At 47.8% G+C, this 22,826-nt stretch overlaps 1 protein-coding gene across 14 annotated transcripts in view; it reads left to right on the forward strand.

The window, feature by feature from the left end:
• Window positions 1-839: 839 nt before the first annotated feature.
• Window positions 840-22,826, forward strand: part of PARD3 (par-3 family cell polarity regulator) — a 634,482-nt gene continuing 612,495 nt past the window's right edge. For all 14 annotated transcript variants that reach the window (XM_060097665.1, XM_060097670.1, XM_060097666.1 and 11 more), the window contains exon 1: window positions 840-1,009. In XM_060097665.1, the coding sequence (XP_059953648.1) occupies window positions 890-1,009 (120 nt within the window). In that variant the 5' untranslated portion in view covers window positions 840-889. The remainder of the gene's footprint in view (window positions 1,010-22,826) is intronic.

Genomic DNA, 22,826 nt, shown 5'->3' on the forward strand with positions numbered 1-22,826 from the left:
GCTTCAAGGTCAGTAGTGGCCTCGGGAGAAAGGCCTCCCCGCAGAGCAGCCCCCTCATTTCTGCTGGTAACGCGTAGGCTGGCCTCCGGGGGCGGGAGCGGAGGGAACCGGGCGGGAGCACCCAGCCCTCCGGGGCGCGAGAAGTCTGCCGCGGTTCCGCCCGAGCCCCTCCAGCCCGAGGAGGGGGGTTCACAGCGACAAAGGAAGGAGGGCTCCAGAGAGGCTGCGGGAGGTCGGGGGCTGCGGCGCCCTGGCTGGGGGTCGGAGGGCTGGCAGGGAGCGGGCGGAGGGAGACGTCCGCGCGCTCCGCCCCGCGCCCCGCGCCAGGTCGCCGCGTGTGCACAGTGTTGTGGGCCCGCCGCGCCCCTCCCCTCCCGTCCCCTCCCCTCCCGTCCGCTCCCCTCCCCTCCCCTCAGCTCTCCTCCCCTCCCCTCTGCGTCCCTCCCCTCCTCTCTGCTCTCCTCCCCTCCCCTCCCCTCAGCTCTCCTCCCCTCCCCTCTGCGTCCCTGCCCTCCTCTCCCCTCCCCGCGCCTCCTCCCCGTCCCTCCCCTAGCCGCCGTCCCCTCCCCCGCGGCCCGGAGCGAGCGCCGCGCCAGCGCCACACTGCCCTGCTGCCGAGCGCGACGACACGCCGAACAGGTGGCCGGAGGCTGCGGCGCCGCGCGGGCACAGGCGGGCGAGCCCCGGGCCAGGCGAGGCGAGGCGAGGCGAGGGCGGCGGGCCGGGCATGCGAGCCGAGCTGGTCCCCGGCCTCGGCCCCTAGCCTCGCGCCCGCGCCCGCGCCGCGCCCCGCGCCCCGCGTACAGCCGCCCCGGCCCGGGGCGCTCCGGCCTCTCCGGCCGCGGTCACCGAGGGGCGCGGGCCGGCCCGCGGCGGCGGCGGCGGCGGCATGAAAGTGACCGTGTGCTTCGGGAGGACCCGGGTGGTCGTGCCGTGCGGGGACGGCCACATGAAAGTTTTCAGCCTCATCCAGCAAGCGGTGACCCGCTACCGGAAGGCCATCGCCAAGGTGAGGGGCCGGGGGCGCAGGCGGGGGCGGGCGGCCCGGGGGGCGGAGGAGGGGAGGAGGAGCGGGAGGAGGGAAGGCGCCGGGATCAATATGGCGCTTCCTGGAAGGGGAGGAGGAGGCGGAGGCGGGGAAAGGGAGCGCGCGGCGGCCGGCCCGGCCTGCGCCCCCCGCTCGGGCTGCGGGCCGCAAACTTCCGCGCGCCCGGCCCCGGGGCCCCGGCCCCTGCCTCTCCCTCGGGTCCCGGCCGCCAGCGCCCCGAGCCTCCCGGGAGCCGAGCCCGAGCCGCGCCGGGGCGCGCGGAGCCGGGCCGAGCGCCTGTTCCCGGCCGCGGGTTGCGGCCCCGGCTCCCCGCCCAGGCCCGCGGGCGGAGGCCGGGCGAGGGAACTTTCCTGGTGGAGCAGAGTTCGCTCCGCGCGCTGCGAGAGTGGCTGGCTCGCTTGTGCCTCTGGGCCCCCGCCGGGCAGTGGGAGCCCCTCGTGCGTGCCAGGCGGGGGTCCCGGGCGGATGGGGGCGCGGCGCGGGGACCGACCCGCTCCCACTGGCTCGCGATCGTCGCTGGAGCCCAGCACCTCGGTGACCGAGAGGCGCCGGAGCACGGCTCCTTGAAGGAGCACAGCCCCTAAATCCGTCACCGAATATCGAGTTTTCCTGCAGGCACGTCGCGTTGACCTGTCTGCCACGAGCTCCATGTGGAGCCGGGGCCGCGCGCGGCCGGGGCCTGGAGTTGAGTAGCTTTCCCTTTTTCCCCGTGGAGTGATAACATTGTCTCCACTTCACTGCATTCCTGTACAATGTGTCAGAAGTGAAAAGGCATCTTGTTAAATTGTTTTATCGTCTGTGTCTGTTTGACAACAGCCCACGCCTCCCAAGTTTCTCCCCAGCACCTGAGGATATTTCCTTTGCGGCAGAGTAACGTTTGGTGGAAAGCATGTTCACTTTCAGAATTTCCTTTTTGTCCCCAATCTTGGAGTGGTTTGCGTCCTGGGGGTTTGGGGGGTCACAGGTGAGAGGGACGGTGGCTTTGGCAAGCCTGATTGAGCGTAGACAGGGTGCTGGGGTGACATTCTCCAAAGTCTCAGAAATTAAGAGGGGAAAAATACTTTTTACACTGTTGTTTTTAGTATAGAGAAAAATAGCATAAATTTGGCCTTTTAAAGATAATCTTGGGAACGTTTAAGAACCTGACACAATGATGGAAGATGTTGACTTTACTTAACGGCTCTAAAATGTTCTTTACAGTTGGTTGAACTCATTGAAAATCAAATAAAATTAGTGGAAATTGGGCACCTGTTTATCTTGAACCACTGTCAAGGGGGAAAACCCCTCTAAACCCATGTTTAGCATTTTAAAGCACTGTTTATGAATGACAGTTTGTGATCTAAATGTTCTATATCAATAAGTCAGGTTGCATATGTACTCAGGAAACCAACAAAATAAATCGTGCAAGGAAAGAGAAATACAGTAATATATACTCTGCAGTGTGTCCAGGTTCCTGAGTAGGGAGGGGTGATCGACATTTCTTTGCTTACATGCTTAATTTAAAATTTACATGCTTAAAATTAGTCATTTACATGCTTAAAATTAGTCATATTTCATTATGCACATGATGCATGTTGGTCGAACAGCTTGTTTGGGAGATACAAATGTAGTTGTTTGAGTCATTTGTATGTTCCACAGAAATTCTTAAGCGTTTGCCATGTCCAAGGCATTGTTCTGGGTGCTGGACACCTGCGGGACCCACTGGCTGCTTGTGGAAATTGGACTGTGGGAGTTTAGGAAAGGGTCTCCACAGTCCTCCAAGTGAGGGCGTTTGGACTGGCGAGTCGTGGTGCAGTGGGAAGAAGACAGGCCTCTGGGGTGTCTTCTAGATGGAGTTGAGAGGTATCGCTGAGAGAGCTGGACTTTGTTTTTAGGTATCAGTGGTGGTGGTTTCACAGTGACTGGGGAGCAGGAAAGGAAGCACAAGTTTTTGCAGGGTGCCTGGGAAGGCACCCCAAGAGGAGCACAACAGCTGAGTTGTGAAGGGTAGGCATGAGATTGATTACTTTTTCTGGTGGAGAAGGAAGGAAGGAAGGGTGATTCTCAGAGAGTGAGGGTATTGTTGGAGTTGGAGATAAATGACTCAGAGATGATTCAGGGGTTTCCAAAATTATTTAAGTTCTCTTTACGTGCAACTCACAGTTCAGCAGGTAAGTTTTAAAATGGGCTTTGTGGTCTACAAAGTTCACTCATTGGATCACAAGACTGTTGACTCTCACCTCTGGCACGAGCTGGAGTTTATTCCAGGTCCATTTGTATTTTTTCCTCTTAAATGATTAGGTAATGGCTAAGATTAAACTTCAGTCACTCTTCCCATTTCTCCCACCCTGTTTAAAATGATTATGAAGCAAACACTTATTAACACTTGTTTTAACTTTTATTCTCTTATCTCTTCCTTACCCCTTACTGTTGAATAGAACAAGATAAATTTTGTATGAAGAATTGGGTAACTGGGTAGCTGTAGAGTGGTGTTTGGTTGCTAGGTGACATGTGCCATGATGAACTCCCATCTGGTGGGGAAAAATGGGGGAAGATCATGTTTATGGCTTTGTATAAAAACCAGATAAGCTGGGGAAAAAAAGAAAAGAAAAAAAAAAAGAAAAAGAAAAGAAAAAGGAAAGAGAAAGAAAGATGCCAAGCCACTAAGACTTTCTCTGCAGAGAGCATTTTGTGGTGTGATGGGGCTAATTTTTTGGCATTATACTTGAGCTGTTTTCAGGTTAAGCAAATCAGTTTTTCTGGGCAGTGGAGTGGCATGACTTAATATCAGAAATGTCCTCAATAAGCAGATATTTGAAGGCTTACACTTATTCATAGCATTTTTTTTTCTCCAGTGAAAAAATAGTTTTCTGTTTATGATCACTGATGGGTGAAAATGCTTTGGCTGTTCTTCTCCATCCACCCATCCTCATCCAGACCTTCTCTAAGGAGGGTGCTCTGCTGGACACTGAGGACTATGTTACATGGACTTGCTGTGTATGTGACCCTTCTTCTCCTACCTGTGGCCTGACTCATCCATGATCCCCAATGGACACAGCGTGCAGAGCATCAACTGCCGGGACTCTGTAGTGTGGTGACTTGGCTTCTCAGGGCTTTGCCTGCTCCTTAATTCCGAGTGGATTGGGACTGGCTCTGAGAGTTCCCATTTTTCCTGCTGTGCATACCAGCTCTGGTTAGGAGAAAGATAAGAAAACCTCCATGCTTTTTTTTTTTTTTTTTTAATTGTTAATTTGTTGAAGGGCTACTGTATGCAAAATGTCATGCTCTATGAAGAAATGTAAGGCTAAATTCTTGCACTGTGGAAGAATGTAATCTGGGAGATGGTGAATATATTAAAGTATAAACAACAGTAGGCAGTAGCATTAATTAGCAACAGGGTGGTACATACAGACAGTAGTTGCTTCTGGATTTCAGAGACGGGAGTGGTCATTATGGCCTGGGGGGTTTGCCTTGGGCTTAGTATGTGGGAAGGCTGGCCTGGATTTAGGACGGTGCTTCCTAACTGGTTAGTGGGGTGACCTCCAGAAGCACCTGCCTGGCCCAGGTGTCCCAGTCTGTAGGGCTTCGGTAGGGTCCAGGCGTGTGAATCTGGAGAGTTGCTGCCATTCTGAGGCGTGGGAGAGAGGCGTTGCAGGTGAGCATCAGGGCTAGTTTGGCTCCTATGCTGCCTTCCTGTCGGATGGTGGGGCAGGACCAAGCTGAGGATGACTGGCAACGCTGGGGCAAGACACTGTTACTTCCTGCAGTCTGATGGTCCGGGGAGGACTGGGGTGTTTGGGCAGGACAAGTGCTCCTCTGGGAGGAGGATCACCAGGGTTGCGTTCATCCACAGAAACACTGCTGATTGCTGAGGAGTGGAGGGAAGACGGGGTAAAGGCAGAAGTGAGGGTGGGGGGTGGCTGGAGCCTCTTAGCTCACTGCCACCCCCCTGCCACCCATAGCCCTCTTCTGGCAGGGGGAGCTTTGGATTGGGTTTGGAGACCTAGCTGTTTTCCCTGTTGAACCTTGGGCACGCCAACCCTACAGAGCCTCATTTCCTCCCCTCTAAAACGGGTTACTCCCTTGCAGGGTTCCCGTGAGTACTGAGGGGATGATGAATGGGAAGCTCCTCAGCACTGCCTTGGATCCCTAATGGGTTTTACTGGGTGGATGGTTTTACTGCCTGCGAGGCTTTCCCAAGCAGTCTGCTCTTCCTGTTTGGGTTTTTCCTCTTTGCTTAAGAAGAAAGTGTGTAATTTAATTAAAGAATAGGTAGAAATGGTAATATTTGCCTAAGCAGCACCACAATCAGAGGAGCAAATTTGTGTGTGTGTGTGTGGTGTGTATGAAGCAGGGAACGTAAACGTTGTGGATATTGGCTTCACCCTAGGTGGCGTTCTGGACCTGTGGTTTTGGGGCCACTGCCTCTGTCCCTTGAGCATGGAAGAGTTATGTGAGAGTTATTTAATAGCAATTTGTTGTTATTAAAAAAAATAACAAATTTATGGGCAGTAACTTTTGAAAATGTGCTTTCCTTTTTTTGGGGGGGGAGGAGGACTGTTGATTACTAAAATCGTGTAAATCTTGGTTTTTATGACAAATCTTGTGGTTGGTGTGAGATTTCTCATGAACAGATGGATGACTGCATGTTACACATTCACGAGCTTATGGAAACTTTTAGGAAAATAGATTGTTGCAGAATTCGAATGACCATATTTTTGAATAGTGAAACGAAATAAATCTTATTATTTCATTAACATCTTCCCGCCTTCCCTTTCAGAAAGGAAAAAAATAAACAAACATGTCTGAAAGGCTGATCTTTCTAACATGCGACTCTCCGTGTACTCTTCTGCTTAAGGGCCTCGACACCCGCTTTCCCCAGAGGCCAAGGTCTGCCGCCTCAGCAGGGCCTGCCCCTTGCAGGACCCCTCTTGCCTCCAGCCTCTCCCTCCCCAGACCCCCTACCCCACCCCTACCCACTTGGCCTTGCTTGCACTTTGCTGCCTTTGCTCTGGCATTTTCTGTTTCTCCCACCTGGACCATTTGCTCACTTCCTGTCTACTCATCTCTGGAGCCCCAGCTCAGTTCAAGCTGGCCCTGCATCCCAAGGCGGCCTGAGGTTCTCCCCGCTGGGCGCTTGTCTCCGGAGCTTCCTGCACCTGGAGGAACGTACTTTGCTGTGGGTGCTTCCGTGTGTTTGTTTCGGAACAGAACTGTGCCCCTTCTCCTCCAGGTAAGGTGCTTGAAGGTGATGGCCCTACCTCGGTCTTACCTGTATGGCTAGTATCTGCCACGTAGTCATCTTACAAGTTGAGTAGATGGACGAAGTTGAGAACAAATACACGGCACGTATTCTCACACAAAAAGTGCACGTTTGCTTCGGAGACTGTGTAATTTTAAGGACTTCAAGGTTTGGTATGTTTGGCATAGTAGTACAAAGAGATTGTCATTGAAACTCAGATTTAGTGTGACTTTGGAGTATCTGAAAGTTATTCTTTTGTGTCGGCTGTTTTCAGGGAGTTTGGTCCCTTTTTCAGACTGAGCAGAGCGATCAGTCCTGGGGTTTGCATTGGGCCTGGGTCAAGGCAGGTGGCCAGGGCAGTGCGGGAATCTGGCCCTGAAACACACCTATGCTGCGTCTGGCGCCTCTAAAACTGTCAGCTGGGACCCATGGGTAAATTCCAGGAGTAAACAGAAATGTTTAGGATCTGAGAGTCACAGGGAGAGTCTGGCGATGGGAGGTGCTTCTTGGTTCACGGTGAATGCTGGTGAACTAGGTGCGGAGGTGAGGTTCAAAGCCCCATTTGCACAGAATCCCCGCCCGTCCTTTGAGGTTTGTACCTCCCTGTAGAGCTGGATGCAGGTGGGTGATGGCAGACACTTGAAAGATGAACAGAGCCTTCTGCATTTTTTCAAAGATGGAAAGAAATATGTACAATTGGTCCAGGAAGGTGCTTTCCACAAGTGGAGGTGCTTTTCCACGGGGTGGAGGTGGGTGGCTAGGCCCACACAGGGGGCTTTCCTCCTGCTCAGCCACTCACGCAGCAGTCCTGGCTGCCACCAAGGTCAATGGCAGTAGAGCAGGGACTCAGGAAATTTATACATTTTACCGATTTTTGGTATCTTTTCTGTTTTACATGGAAAATAGAAAAATCTTTATGAAAAGAAATGCAGAGCTCTGTGAACATAGTAGAAAGGTGATTATTTTTTGTCTTTCAGTCATTATTTTATCCTGTTGAAATTTTTTTTCCATTTGGAAGGATTATGTAAAAATGCCTTTCTTTCATGGCTCTGTGTCTTCCTGTGTCTGACCTGCCATCTGTATGTGGTTCTTGTCGTTAAATATTACTTTTGTCTATTCTTTTTTCCTCCATCAACTCATGTTGGAACTTAGAAATAAAATTTCCAGCTTCATTCCAAGTGACTTGAAATGTGAATTATTTAATTTTTTTCTCTCAGAAATAGCTCATACAGACATACACACACGAGAAATGAAAACACATGTCTAGGGCCTCCCTGGTGGCGCAGTGGTTGAGAGTCCGCCTGCCGATGCAGGGGATACGGGTTCGTGCCCCGGTCTGGGAGGATCCCATGTGCCGCGGAGCGGCTGGGCCCGTGAGCCATGGCCGCTGGGCCTGCGCATCCGGAGCCTGCACATCCGGGGCCTGTGCTCCGCAACGGGGGAGGCCACAACGGTGAGAGGCCCGCATACCACAAAAAAAAAAAAAAAAAAAAAAAAAAAAAAAAAAAAAACACATGTCTACACAAAAAACATGTACCTGAATGTTCATGGCAACATTATTCATAACAGCCAAAAAATAGAACAAGCCAAGTCTTCAACTGAACAGAATGTGGTGTATCCATACATTAGAATATTATTAAGCCGTAAAAATGAAGTTAGGATACATGCCTCGCTGTAGATGCACCTTGTAAACATTATTCTATGTGAAGGAAGCCAGTCATAAAGACCCACATAGTGTATGAGTCCCTATATACGAAATGACCAAAGTAGGCAAATCTATAGATATAGAAAGTAGAGTAGTGGTCGCCAGGGCTTGGGGGTTGAGGGTAATGGTGAGTGACTCTTTGTGGGGATGGGGTTCGTCTTTGGGGTGATGAAAATGTTCTAAATTTAGATAGTGGTAATGGTTGTATGCCTCTGTGAATATACTAAACATCATTGAATTGTATACTTTAAATGGGTGAATTTTATGGAATACTATTATGTCTTAGTAAAGATGTTAAAAAAATAGACTACATAAGCCACTATGAGCAAAGCTCCATTTTTATGTATTTTATAGTTCTGAGAGTCCCGTAAAACATGGCACTTTTCTGTGTTTTTCTGTGTCAGAGATACTCAAAAACCTCAAATGAAGACTGGCTATTTTTAGGAGTTTTCCATACAATGTGTGAACCTGCTTTCTCAAGCCTGCTTACTCTATCCTGGTGCTGTCTGCTAAGCCCCCGACTGCTGAGGCTCCAAGTCCCCTGGTCCCCCCTTTAAAGGCTTCACCAACTAACCGTTCACCTGTTCTGCCTTGTTCTCCCTCAGCCAGAGATTCCTTCCTCCCCAGCTCACCAGCTGCCCTGGCAGTTGATTCAGATACCCTAAGATGTCCATTGTGGAAGAGCTTCTCCAGTTTTTGGTTCTGGACAGTAGGTTTGAGCTTTGGCAAATCTCACAAGCTCTGTGAGCACCAGTTTTCCCATCTTCATCTTCTCATAATCAGAAGTTCTGGGATGGGCTCCTGATGTCTGTTTCCCGGTGACAGCCACCCCGAGTCTGCATGGTTGGTTGTCTGCCTGTGGGACCATGAGGCATGAGTGGTGTGCAGTGGCTTTTCAGAGGCGCAGACAGGGTAGATCTCTACTCCATCCGCCCTCCCTGTGAGAATGTTTTGCTTCTCTTACTTTGAAATGATGGGCTTGGCCCCCAGGTCAAACATACTGTTTGAAAGTTAGTATGTATTTCGCCTGGACTGTCCCTCAGAATTCCTTACTGTCATAAGATAAGTATCTTTTAAAATAAAATTACATGGTCAGAGGTAACTTAATAAGACTATTCATTTTGTGAAGCGAAACTAAATGTATGCTTCTGCACGGTTCTAAATGGTTGGTATATGTGTACATATACACGCACATATATATTCATGAACTTGGTATTTCTATGGTGGTATAAATTTAAGTGGTTTTAGAGATGACAGGTCAATATTATTCCCACTTTTAATGTTCTTTAATATACAGAAACAGTAAGACTTAATTTTTTGGAACCCAGATTTATTTTTTTCTGGTGTGTAGTTTTTCTTGTTATTGTATTACATCCTTGTATGATAGGGTTTCTGTTTCTGAAAAGGCCTCTTTGAGATATTCTACAATAAAAATCAGTGTTTCCTTCTCAATGTTTATTTCAGAAAACAAGTCACTGTATATCAAAAACCTAAAATTGCTGAATACTGAAAATATGTGGTATTAACAGATGAAAAACACAAAAAAGAGAGTGCCATTTCTGTGTAAGTGGTTGATATGAGAATGGGCTTTTTTGTTCTAGTTCTTTTAAGTATACAGTAAAAACTGGGAAAGTTTTTTCATGTTCGTGTTTAAATTTTTTTCTAAATCTAATATTGAACCCAGAATTAAAAAGCCATTTCCCAGTGACCACACAAAGGCATTTCAGATGTATCATTTGTAATTCTGAAATCCAGTGTGCAAAGTCATATGTGAATAATAGTTAGCCAGGTTCCTGCCCAGCAGGGTTATACGCTAACCTGAGATTCTCTCATCCCAGCCAGCAGCACCTGCAGAAGAACGAGGTGGAACGTGCAGGATATTGGTTCCTGGTGTACCACCGCACAGGATATGACTAATCACAAATCCATGAAAGTTGAGTGTAGGATTTGGAATCTTTACCACTTTGTTAGAGATCTGGAAAAAACCTTTCAGACAAATCAAGAGGATCTCTAAGTGAAAGTGCCTCATTTGGATTGATAACTCTTTAGACAACTGCATCTGGAAGATGGTGGCATTTCAGCATTTGTACTGCCTGAGGAATATGAAATGAGTCATATTTTCAGTTATGAAGGCACATACTATCAGGGATATTTTTTTCAAGGAAACCTGGAAAGCTGATAAAACCCTGAACTTTTTATGGTGGAGTCAGTTTTATCTTTTGTATTTTATGACCCACTTGTTAAAAACACAGATGTTTGCAAAAACACAATTAGCTGGAAGTGGAAAGTTTGGTGGTGGGTGTTTTTTTTCCCTCCTGGGAGGCAGACACATCAGTGTGACACACTCTGGGCCAGGATTCAGAAGAGCAGATTGCATCATTTGTGTGTCTGAGGGCAAGAACGGCAGCTTCTGGAAGGATCCTTGGCTTCTAATACCACGTCCTTCATGGGGTTGTTGTGAGGGTATGAAGAGAGAACGTAAAAAAGCATTGTAGGAAGTAAAACGGAGTAAAGGTGAACTGTACTGTTCTTTCGTTTTTGCGAAGAACGGTTGCCAGTGACTAAGGCTCACTTGAGTAAATGCTTCTAAATTGTTTCTTCTCATCCTCCTTAGAATTGCTCTAGATGTGGGAAATGGAATGTTTGGTAAAAAAAGTTCTCCCTTAAAAAAGTTTCGAAAACTTTCTTCTGCAGTTTGAGAAATAAAATCCCAGTGACATTGATTTAGATGCTCCAAAGGTGTCCATAGTGGAAGAGCTTTTCTAGTTTTTGGTTTTGGCCACAGTAGTTTTGAACTTTGGCAAGTCCCACCAGCTCTGTGAGCCTTAGTTTTCTCATCTGTAATTTGGGAATGTTTTATTTTGTGGGCAGTAATGAAGATCAAGGGATTTAATGTAGATAATCCCCCTGCCATATTATAGACTCTTAGTCAATTTTAGATCTTTTTCTTTGTCTCAAGTTTTACACATAGATTAGGCACACTTTTAATGGCTAATTCATAAAGTCAACTTGATTTTTATTTGATGTATGATACCAGTTGTCATTTTTCAAGATGATTTGTTAAAGAGTTACTACTTTCTTCATAAAAGTACTATAGAAATTCCAGTTTTAGTATTTACTAATAAATCAATTGGAAATAGGGAAAAAGAATGTTCTGATAACCCAGTAGTTAAAGCTGATCCTTTTACAGATAAAGAAGTGTGTTTGTCTATCTTAACTGTGTTGCTTTTTCTACTACTAGCCCTTGTTATTTTCTAAAATAATTGTGGCTGCCATACTGCTAGATGAATGGAGATGGAAAACTTCTTTGCTGTATTTACAGTATTTTAAAAGGCACTGGTTACACATTTTTCCATTAAAAAATGTTTTGAAACTTGGAAAGAGTAAAACTAGAAATTGTAGATACTATTGATATTTATAAAATGTACAGATGTTTTAAAGACCTTTAGCTTTTAATTACTAGTAGTAGTTCTGAGAATACCCTGGAGCTCAAAGAGATAATGAGTTATAAAATAAAATGGGAAAGTCGACATTTTTTTAAAATTTAATTTTATTTATTTCTTTATACAGCAGGTTCTTATTAGTTGTCCATTTTATACATATTAGTGTATATATGTCAATCCCAATCTCCCAATTCATCACACCACCACCTGAAAGTCGACATTTTTTGACCCCTCTAATCCTTTATTATATAGGCCTCTATAATTCACGTGCCCACTTCTTTAGATAACAAAGATAGATGGATAACACTTCTTTACTCCTCTGGATCATTAAGATGGTGATTCTGGGCAGCTGCATCAGCAGTCAGTGAACACAGAGCATCTTTTGCTTGGGTAGGTAGTTGTAAGGGTTGGCAGATTGATGCGACTTGTAATACCTTAGTTCAGCTAAAGGCACCCAATGCCAGTCACCTGAAGACTTCACCCAAGAAGAATTGACCTGTGTATCATCCTGAACCCAGGAGTGGAATCCAGGAGGCTTGCTCTGGGTGTGGCCGTAGTACCCTGTCAGTCTTGCCAAGTCATCACAACTCAGCTGGCTTTGTGCTCAAGGGGACCACCTCTTCTCATATACCTCTTCCCCACCACAATATTGAGAGTCGTCTTCCTGTCTTTGAGGACTTTAAACCTCTTATTAGTTAAAGGAATGCTTCCTCCCTCTCTGCATATGTTCTTAGGGAAGTTGCTAGGTAGTGATTAAAACCATAAAGCTTATCTAGTTGTGCAACATCCATATTTTGACTTTGATCCCTTCCCGTATTTGTTTGTAAACACCGTGTCACGTGAGTGCATTTGAAATCCAAAGCTTTTGTTTCAAATACAGGACATGAAAAAGAGATGCAGCAGCATGGGAGATTGGAATTTATACATATCTTTTCCATTCACAATTTCCTGTGTTTTTGTGCTTTGTAATGAAAGTGATGAATGGTGCTTTCAAAACCTTTCCAGAATACCCCAGCATTTTATAACGAAACTGTAGAGAAGTAACTCTGGGAGAGTTCCCCCCAACCCCAGCTTTATTGAAGTATAATTGACAAATAAAATTGTAGCATATTTAAAGCGTATACCATGATTTGATACATGTATACATTGTGCAGACTTTCCCCACCATCGAGTTAACTAACACATCCATCACCTCGCATATTTCTTTCTTTATGCTTGCTGCGAACATTTAAGTTTTACTCTTTTACCTGGGAGAGTTTTAGACAGATCCGCTTTGATAGGTGGTTGGTGTGGGATTTTAATCTAAAGCAGAGGAGTTTTTGGTCCTGGGCTGCTTTTCCACCTACGAGGAGGGAGGCTGCTTCCTCTACAGATCCAGGGGAGGAGTATTTTCAGGTCAGTCTTTGCTTTTGGTGTCAATAAGCTTTTTAGGTCAGGATGGATGATCGAAAGCTCTTGCACAAGAGGTGCTGTATCAAGGGCATTACTTTTCTGCCTATCAGGTTGGAGAGCTGCTGAGAAAGTACCTTTAACAGTGATCCCCATCATGTCTTCTCAGTCCTAATTCACTGAGGAGTTTCTGACAGGCAGGAGGGGAACCAGGACACAATGGTATCTGCAGATAGAAGCATTGATACCCTTATCATCAAGAGTCACGGTTAGCGCTTTGGGACATTTTGTGCATCAGGCCCTAGGTGCTGGGCTCGTGCTCCCAGTGTATTCCTTAATCCCTTGGGGTGGTAGTGATGCAACTCCGAGTTTACGGGTGAGGACGCTTGGGCTAAATTGGATTAAGAAAGTGGCAAAAAATTGTACATCTGATGTGACCCCTGTGGCTGGAGAGTCTGTGCTGTTCCAGAAGAAAGACTAAACAGTGCCCATCAGAGGGGACAGGTTGTTTTCTGACCCGGGTTTCCTTGAGTGGCTCATGCGCATAAGGAAGAAGTGCACCTTGAGGATGACAGAGTCGGTTGGGTCGAGGAGGCTCCTGTGTGCTTGGCTAGATGTCGAAGCCCCTTGCTGCTCAGGTGTGGTCTGTGGACCAGCAGCACCGGCTTTGCTTGGAAGCTTGTTAGAAATAGAGAATCATGGATCCCATCCCAGACTCTCTCAGAATCTGCATTTTGGCCAGATCCCCGGATGGTTCCAGAGCAGTTGCTCTCAACCCTGGCTGCAGGGTTTTAAGAACCAGATGCCCAGGCTCCCCACGAGCCACGGGAATCAGATCTCCAGGCCGGGGTGGATACTTATATTGCTTCGAAGCTCCTTGGGTGTTCTCTGTGCCGCCAGGGTGGAGAACCTCTGGTTTAGAGTAGCCTCCAGGCCTTTTGGAGTTGTTGTGTTATGTGACCTGGGACCTGCTGCCTTGTAGCTGTGCGTGGAAATTTCCAGAACACAAGTTGAGAGGATCAGCCAGGGTGCTCACAGGCTTGTCACTTAAGTGACAATGGCCCAATCTGTACATTTTCATTTCTTTTGAAGTCACTCACTTCTTTTTTTTTTTTTTTTTTTTTGCGGTAGGCGGGCCTCTCACTGTTGTGGCCTCTCCCGTTGCAGAGCACAGGCTCTGGACACGCAGGCTCAGCGGCCATGGCTCACGGGCTCATGCTCCGCGGCATGTGGGATCTTCCCGGACCGGGGCACGAACCTGTGTCCCCTGCATTGGCAGGCGGACTCTCAACCACTGCGCCACCAGGGAATCCCCCCCCTTTTAAAAAATTTTTTTTACTTTATATTGGAGTATAGTTGATTAACAATGTTGTGTTAGTTTCCAGGTGTACAGCAAAGTGATTCAATTATATGTATAAAAGCATCTGTTCTTTTTCAAAATGAAGTCACTCACTTTAATGTCTGTTAATTTTTGAGTTTTATTTGTGCACACAGTTGACAGCACCCGTATTAAGTATTCCTTAGGTTTTAGCCGTTAACTCTTAAGGATGTCTAGTCTGAGTTTAATAACATAAATGAGTTAAAGGGTCCAGGAGGAGCCGTAAAAAGCATGTGGGATAGAAATGCGGTGGGAAAGGAAAGGTCATATTGAGTAAAATATGTGAGTTTCGGTGTGAGTCACATGATGTCCTCTGGGTGCCTGTGATGTGTAGAGGCAGGGCAACTAAGATTTTTGGTTTTGGGTAAAGCAGGCTTGTGAGCAGTGGACTGAATGCTCGTTTTGCTGGAGTTTCTTTTCAAGCTTGTTTGTGGCTGAGCCTCCTGTGTAGGAGAGAAGGCATGCTTCATCAGGCCAGTGGGGCGTCCCTCTCACACACTTCCACACTCAGCTTGTTGGAATATTCCCGTCGAACAGTCCCCGTCCCCACACCAGAGAGTGAGGCCAAACATGTGTCTCTGGCCCGAGGCCTCGGGAACCTGAACATGGTTCAGAGGATATGCCTGCCCGGATCCGTTTTATTAACTTTGACACGGCATAATTGTTTTTGTTTCTCCTGGCATCATGGCTCGTTATACCCTACATTTTTATACATTTCCTCTGTTACTCAAAGTAGGGAAAAGAGGACAGATGACCAGCTGTCATTCTTTTTTTAAAAAATTAATTTAATTAATTAATTTATTTTTGGCTGTGTTGCGTCTTCGTTGCTGCGCCCAGGCTTGCTCTAGTTGTGGCAAGCAGGAGCTACTCTTCATTGCGGTGCACGGGCTTCTCATTGCGGCGGCTTTCTTGCTGTGGAGCACAGGCTCTAGGCACGCGGGCTCAGTAGTTGTGGCGCACAGGCTTAGTTGCTCCGCGGCATGTGGGATCTTCCCGGACCAGGGCTCGAACCCATGTCTCCTGCATTGGCAGGCGGATTCTTAACCACTGTGCCACCAGGGGAGCACCCAGCTGTCATTCTTCACATGGAATTTGCCAACCGACCTTCATTTGGATCATTTGCACGTGGGGCTGAGCTCCCGTGTTGCGGTGCAGGGAAGACCCAGCACAGGGCTCACTGGCAAGAGGTGATTAAGACAGGACATCATTTCCTCAAGGGAGCTTTCAGAGCTGCAAAGTGCAGTTCTCGGTAATAACATTTAAAACATTGTCTTCGGGGCTTCCCTGGTGGCGCAGTGGTTGGGAGTCCACCTGCCGATGCAGGGGACATGGGTTTGTGCCCTGGTCTGGGAGGATCCCATATGCCGCGGAGCGGCTGGGCCCGTGGACCATGGCTGCCGAGCCTGCACATCCGGGGCCTGTGCTCCGCAACGGGAGAGGCCACAACAGTGAGAGGCCCGCGTGCAGCAAAAACAAACAAACAAAAAAACAGAAACAAAAACAAAAAAACATTGTCTTCAAAGATGCTGCAGCTATAAGAACTTACCAGTACTGAATTTTACAGACCTGTTAGAAATTACTGTAGTTAAAGGTGTAATGTGTCTGGGAGCCGTGCCCACGTGAGAATGTTTTTCTTATTTAGCAGTTTCAAATAGCACTTAACCATAAGTTGGTTAATAAAAATGTTGCTTGAAAATTTGTTTGTCTAGGTATTGCTGCTTAACAAACCATCCAGAACTTCATGACTTAAATCAACAACTAATTATGTCTCATGATTTAGTGGGTCAGGGTTTGGGCAGGGCTCAGCCCGATGGTTCTTCTGCTTCACTTGGGGTTACTCAGGGGTATTCAGCTGGCAGGTGATCTGGTCTGGGGGCACCTAGATGGTTGCATTCACATGTCTGGTGCTGGTGGGGGTGGTAGAAGCTTGGGGTTCGCTGGGACTGTTGACCAGAGCATCGTGTCATTTCGTCTCCATCATGGAGGGCTCAGGGCTCTTGGAGTCAGGAGAGGAAGCTGTCACTCTCTAAAGACCTAGACCTGGAAGCCAGCACAGAATCATTATCCCTGTCTTCTCTGTGCCAAACTGGTCACTAAGCAGCCAGGATTCCTGGGCAGGGGATGCTGGCTGCACTTCTCAAAGCCAGGAGTGTCCAGGAACTTGTGAACTTGTGACCATCTTTATTCTGCTGTCAGTGTAGGTGTGTGTGTGTGTGTGTGTGTGTGTGTGTGTTGCATGTAACATCAAACATTTAGTCTTTTTATTGTTTTGTGTCATGTTTTAAAATTCTCCTTTTCTTGATCTGGGCACGGTAATAAAATGTATGTCCTGAACCTTCAAAGCTGAAAACCTAAGAAGGAGTTGGAGTTCCTACTTCATGAGTCCAAAGACCTGACAGCTTTTCCAGGCTGTACTGCAGAAAGAGATAATGATAATAACACCTTACGTTTATGTGGCATCTTCTCTAAGAGGTTCAAAGTGGCTGGGCCACTCATGATTCCTTTACTGGAATGTCCTGTGAGATAAATTAGCCATATACCCTCAAGTTCATGTGCCGATGAGGAAATGAAGTAATTCCATCAGTCTGCTAATGAATAGTATTCAGAATGCAGCTCTTCCAATGTTCTACATACTGATTAGAACTTGAGTATGAGTTTACCTTTCTTAGATAGGATTCTGGAAAATGGTGGAGACTGACTTTTGAACAACTGGTAATATTTTGAATTATATGCTGTTTGCCAAAAAGTGTCATGTTTAAAAAAGAGGTAGTTATTTTTCTAACGTGGATTTTTTGGGGGTGGAAGCTTATGGGTGTTGCGTCACTGGGGTGTTTCATTATCATGAGTTAAATTCTCTGTGCTCAGCAGAGACAGGCAGACAGTAGATGAGGTGAAGGTGGCTGCCCCCTCGTGAGTGTGTGTTGTGGACTGAGTGTGGCCTTGGAAGTGGGAGACGCTTGTCCCCTGTGGTGTCCATTCCTGAGTCCTCCCATCGTGGGAGCATCTCCTTGTGATTATGGGTGATTAAATGGAGTTTTCAAGGGTGGTTTAACCATATGTTAAGCTCATTTTATTCATGCTGTTGAGTGCCTAACCTTTGGGTAATATGCGGCTACACCGTAATGATCTAAATGTGGTATTGCTTACATTCATTCGGTTTTGCTTAAAATGAGACACTTTACGTATAATTGATAGGTATCAGGCTTTGGGAATAAAGCTCTCCAGCCACCACTTGTTAAGAGCATCTCCTGGTTCATGACCTCCCCCTGCCATGTGCGGTGACCCACCCTGCATGTTCCCAGCAGGGAAACTCCCCAAGGACAGCTTTCATCACAACACTCTCCAGCACAGGGAAGTCCACGGGGTCAGCAGGGCCTTCCAGGTAAAAACAACATATATCGGCCTGAAAACGGCCCCCTGCCTACCTTTCGCCTTGATCTCCCACCACCTCTCTTCACTCTGCCCGTCATGACAGAACGGACTCTCATGTTTCCCCAGAGTTGTGCTGTTTCCCGGTTCCCTGGCCTGGAGTCCTCTTGCCTTCGTTTCCCCTCTCACCGTGGTCCTCCCATTGTTTCCTCTGTACCGTTGCCGGAGCTGTAAGCTGTGCCTTTCTGCTCTGATAGATTTAGGGGCTCCCCGTTGCCCCAGGACTGTCTCCCTCCCACACCCAGGGGCATCAAGGCTCTGCCCTGGGCTTCTCCTCGCCTGGCACCACATGCAGCTGCCCGGGCCCTGCAGGGTCATCTCTGCCACGGCCCTAGGCACGGCCCCAAAGGTGTCCTCCCCCCACCCCCGAAACCCAGAGAGATCCAAAACTAGACACATCGTGTTACAGGGCTATAAAATGTAACTAATGCAAGCATGTTCTTTTTGAAAGGAAGTTACCACAATTATTTCAACTGTTATTACATTAAAAAAAAATCAATTTATCTATTTATTTTTGGCTGCGTTGGGTCTTCTTTGTTGCGCGTGGGCTTTCTCTAGCTGCAGAGAGCTGGGGCTACTCTTCATTGCGGTGCGCGGGCTTCTCATTGTGGTGGCTTCTCTTGTTGTGGAGCACGGGCTCTAGGTGGGCGGGCTTCAGTGGTTGCAGCACGCGGGTTCTAGTTGTGGCTCACGGGCTCTAGAGCGCAGGCTCAGTAGTTGTGACGCACAGGCTTTGTTGCTCCGCGGCATGTGGGATCTTCCCGGACCAGGGCTCGAACCCGTGTCCCCTGCATTCGCAGGCGGATTCTTAACCACTGCGTCACCAGGGAAGTCCCTATTACATGTTTTATTACTTGTGAATAATTAGAAGAGGATGCACTTTTAAGAGACCATACGCTGATACCATCAAGAAGGGTTTCTTGCATGTTCCTTCTGCAGTGTGGTGCTGGTTCCAGCAACCCATCTCCTCGAGGAATCTGTGGTGCTGTCCGCCCTCCCCTGCTGACAGCCGTGGCTTGACACGCTGGATTTACTGTGCTCAGATGTCACCGTAAAGATCACGGGTGGATATGCACGTTCCAGGGGTTGGGTGACTTTTCCATAAAGTGGATAAAGGAGGGGGAAGTGTGTCCTTTGTGGAAAAACAGGGTCCTTGGAAACTGCACGGCAACTATGACTAAAGCTGGAGTTAATTAAGAAATACTCCTCTGGCGGCAAGGAGCCACTTTTTTTAAAAAAAATAATTAAACCTGAATGAATATTAAGATGTGTTTTTTTGCATTTGCTTTGCGCTGAGGAGTGGAGTCTGTGAAGCACTGATAGTGGGAGAACAGGTGCTGCTGTATTAATGACAGTTTTTGAATCGAGTGAGGAAAGTGAACTGGCAGCCTGAGCTGGGTATTTGAAATGTTCATCTTTCCTTACTTGGGAGAATTGGCAAGACCTTCTGGACTCCGTTTTGTCATCACCGATCTCCTCAGCCTAGTGTTGGGCAGAGCAGGAGGTCCATGCAGAGTGAGTCGTGCACAGGCACCTTCCACGAGGCTGAGCTTCCGGCCTGATGGATCGGGACATTTAGGTGATGGGTCAGGGGCAGTTAGATGATGGATGGGTCAGAGGTAGTTAGCTGGTGGGTCAGGGGCAGTTAGACGAAGCTGCCAAAGCAGGAGGTGAAGGCGCAATCCACGTGTAGCCCAGGGCAGCTTGGAGCTGCTGCCCTTGAGTGAGTCTCGGTCAGGTCAGTGTGCCGGCTCCCCGGGAGGTGCCAAGGGCCCCTGACGGGGTGAGGTGAAGGATGAAGTGTGCTGACCCGTCCCTCATTCCTGTCTCTTCCCGAGAAGGCTGGAGCCCCACTGGGCTCCCAGCCCACCTTCTCGAGGAGGGTGCCGGCCCCTGTCCCTGCTCCAGGGCGCGGCCCGTGGTGGGCTCGTGGGCTCGGGCGCTCAGGGGCTTGGCGGGCGTCGGTTCGGGGTGTCAGGGCCGCCCAGGCTGAGCTCAGGGTACTCTGGCCTGGCAGGTGGTCTCCTGCATGACAGCTGCTCACTCAGAGGTGCAGGAGACTGCAGAGTGACAGTGTCTGTGTGGCTGGATTTAGGAATGGTCATCAAGGAAGAAAATCGTGTTTTGTATTTTGTCCTGTGTAACTGAACCGAGGAAGAGCGTGTTAGAGGTGAGTTAGGCCCTCAGTTTGCTTTCTTTCTCCCAGTGGGATGATTTTCTGTTTTATGATGCTCTCAAACTATCAACCACAGTGTGTGCGTCTGTGTGTGGCCTGTGTCCAAGTGTGTCCGTGGATCTGTGAGCACCACGTATGTGTCCACGCGGGAGGCTGGGATGGAGGGTAGTCACTGTACTGAGTTCTCTAGTGAAAGACTCGGGACTTAGTTTACAGTCCTAGGCTGGCTTTTGGTGTCTCCCAGGGAGTAAAAGAAATGCAGTCAGTTTTTGTGTGGTTCATTACATCTTTAAAAATCCATTTAGACTGGGGTACATTGCTGGAATATTTAGAAACCAATTTACAGAAAGCTTCATTATTTTTATTTTCAGTTTGTTTGTATTAACTCAGCTCTAACTTGATTTTTCCTGCTCCATTTCCAAACTTCTCATTTACGTACAAGTGCTGCATTGCGCGAACACTGGTTCTGCACAGGGTGGAGCCTCTGAGGCCCCTCTCGGCCCCTCAGCTCATCTGCGCGGGTGCTCTGTGCTCTCGCCTGTGAAGTAATTTCAGCATCGTTCCCCCCCTTGTTTATGCATCAGCATCATTACTGTGTCTGGCTCCTTGGGGATCTGACTGATTGGTAAATTCGTGCTGGCAGAGGAAGTGGAAGACAATGCACAAGTGTTTTATTTAAACAAACACTCGACCATTTATTTTATTGGATTTTGGCCTTTGAAGGAGAACACCACAAGTAATCCTATTACAGCCTAGAAACTGCTCGCTCACACCAGATTACAGGCTTCAGAGTGTGTTGCTGTGCCTTTGGAAGCACATAAGTCTTTAATAAATGAGGCAATTTCCAGATTCATCAATAATTAACCAGGAATATGACAAGTTTTATCCCAACCCAAGCTGCAGAGTGTTTGAGACAATCTGCCTCTGCAGATGCAATCTCTCTGTAGCTCATGGTTCAGCATCTGGGAACGCAGGATTCTTCCTCAGAGGTGCTGGTTTGAGCTGGTGTGATGAATGTTTTCTTGAAAAATGTTCAGCATTAATTGTTTACAAGAGCATAGATACTTATTATAGGGAATTTGGGATATACAGGTGATTTTGTAGAACATAATAAGTCACCTACATTCTCGCCAGAATGATCTAAAATTTGAGTATTTCTTTTCAGTCTGAATTTCTGTATGTTTGTGTGTATGTAAATACAGATGCTTTTTTTTTTTTTTTTTTTTTTCTTTTTTTTTTTTTGCGGTATGCGGGCCTCTCACTGTTGTGGCCTCTCCCGTTGCGGAGCACAGGCTCCGGACGCGCAGGCCCAGCGGCCATGGCTCACGGGCCCAGCCGCTCCGCGGCATATGGGATCCTCCCAGACCGGGGCACGAACCCGTATCCCCTGCATCGGCAGGCGGACTCTTAACCACTGCGCCACCAGGGAGGCCCTGTAAATACAGATGCTTTTTAAAAATAGTTGAAATCATGATGTATGATTGTTCCTACTTCGTTTACTTGCTATGTTCGCATTTTCCCATATCTTTTTTTTTGGCTGCGCTGTGTGGCATGCAGGATCTTAGTTTCCTGACTGGGGATCGAGCCCACGCCCCCTGCAGTGGAAGCGCGGAGTCTTAAGCACTGGACCGCCAGGGAAGTCCTTCCCCTGTCTTTTAAAAATTGTCATAATAAAATTTAAAGGCTATATAGAATTACATTGTGTGGATATATACATATTTATCTAACTATTTGCCTAGTGTTGGAAATTCGTTGCCCTATTTTTCACCATTTAAAAATATTGTAACAATCAGCACATAAAATTTGGTCTATGGTTTGGATTATTTATTTAAATTAGGTGTATAGTTTTTTGGGGGGTAGGAAGTCATGAACTTTTTTTTTTTTTTTTTGCGGTATGCGGGCCTCTCACTGTTGTGGCCTCCCCCGTTGCGGAGCACAGGCTCCGGACGCGCAGGCTCCGGACGCGCAGGCTCAGCGGCCATGGCTCACGGGCCCAGCCGCTCCGCGGCATATGGGATCCTCCCAGACCGGGGCACGAACCCGTATCCCCTGCATCGGCAGGCGGACTCTCAACCACTTGCGCCACCAGGGAGGCCCAGTCATGAACTTTTTTAAGGCTCTCAGTTTATGCATTTTGCCACTTTGCTCTCCAGAAGTTGTACCAGTGCACACATGGCCAGCCTGGGAGGTTCTTCCTGCCTCTGCCAGGGAGACCTCCTGGGTCAGTGGGTGACAAACTCACACTCACAGCTGTGGGCCCAGGAATGAGGTCCGCAGCCTCATTTTGATCGTCCGTTAGCTGGGCTGTAAGACCTGCACCTTCTCTTTGAAGATTGAATGAGAGACACGTATGTAAAGGGTGTGTCCATGAGCTTGTCCACTGTCGGCATCTGGTGCTTGGTCGTTGTGGAGGAGGTGCCTGATCTTACGTGCAGGGTTTAGATTCTTCCATGTTACTGGAGCAGGGCAGTGGCTTGGGAGGTGAGAGGTAACCACGGCAACTCGTCCCCCACTTTCAGGGAGACACACAAAGTGCTTCTCCGACCTGGGATTCTGTGTAAAACAGTTTGACAACCAATGTTTCATATTAAAAAAATAAAACAAACCAAAGCAGCTTTTTCTCCTGAGGATGCTATGTGAGTGGAATGCAAAGGTGTCCTTGTGTGTAGATAATTTCTGGCCCTTCCACACGGCCCCCCTGCGGTGCTTAGTCAGTGCACGTCAGGTGCCCCTCTGCCCTGTGCTTTGGGTGTGGGATGACATTTTCTACAACTTTCCTGCTAGCCTGACTGGGTTATGGCTGTGAAGTTTGTCTTTTCTCCACTTTAAGACTTACACGTTTCCTTTGCCTCTGTGGTCTTCAAGGATTCCTTCTATCTTGCCTGAGATACAAAAATGCCAAGTATCTGCACCATTGTTCATCCTGCTGCCTACCTGCTCCCAGATCTTACTTAGATCAGTTGTAAAGCACATCTGGTTTTAGCAGTTACCTGCCCACTCACCTTCTCACTGAGATGAGTTATCTGAGCAACACTCG

Source organism: Mesoplodon densirostris, chromosome 4 (genome assembly GCF_025265405.1).
Source record: "Mesoplodon densirostris isolate mMesDen1 chromosome 4, mMesDen1 primary haplotype, whole genome shotgun sequence".
Classification (NCBI taxonomy): domain Eukaryota; kingdom Metazoa; phylum Chordata; class Mammalia; order Artiodactyla; family Ziphiidae; genus Mesoplodon; species Mesoplodon densirostris.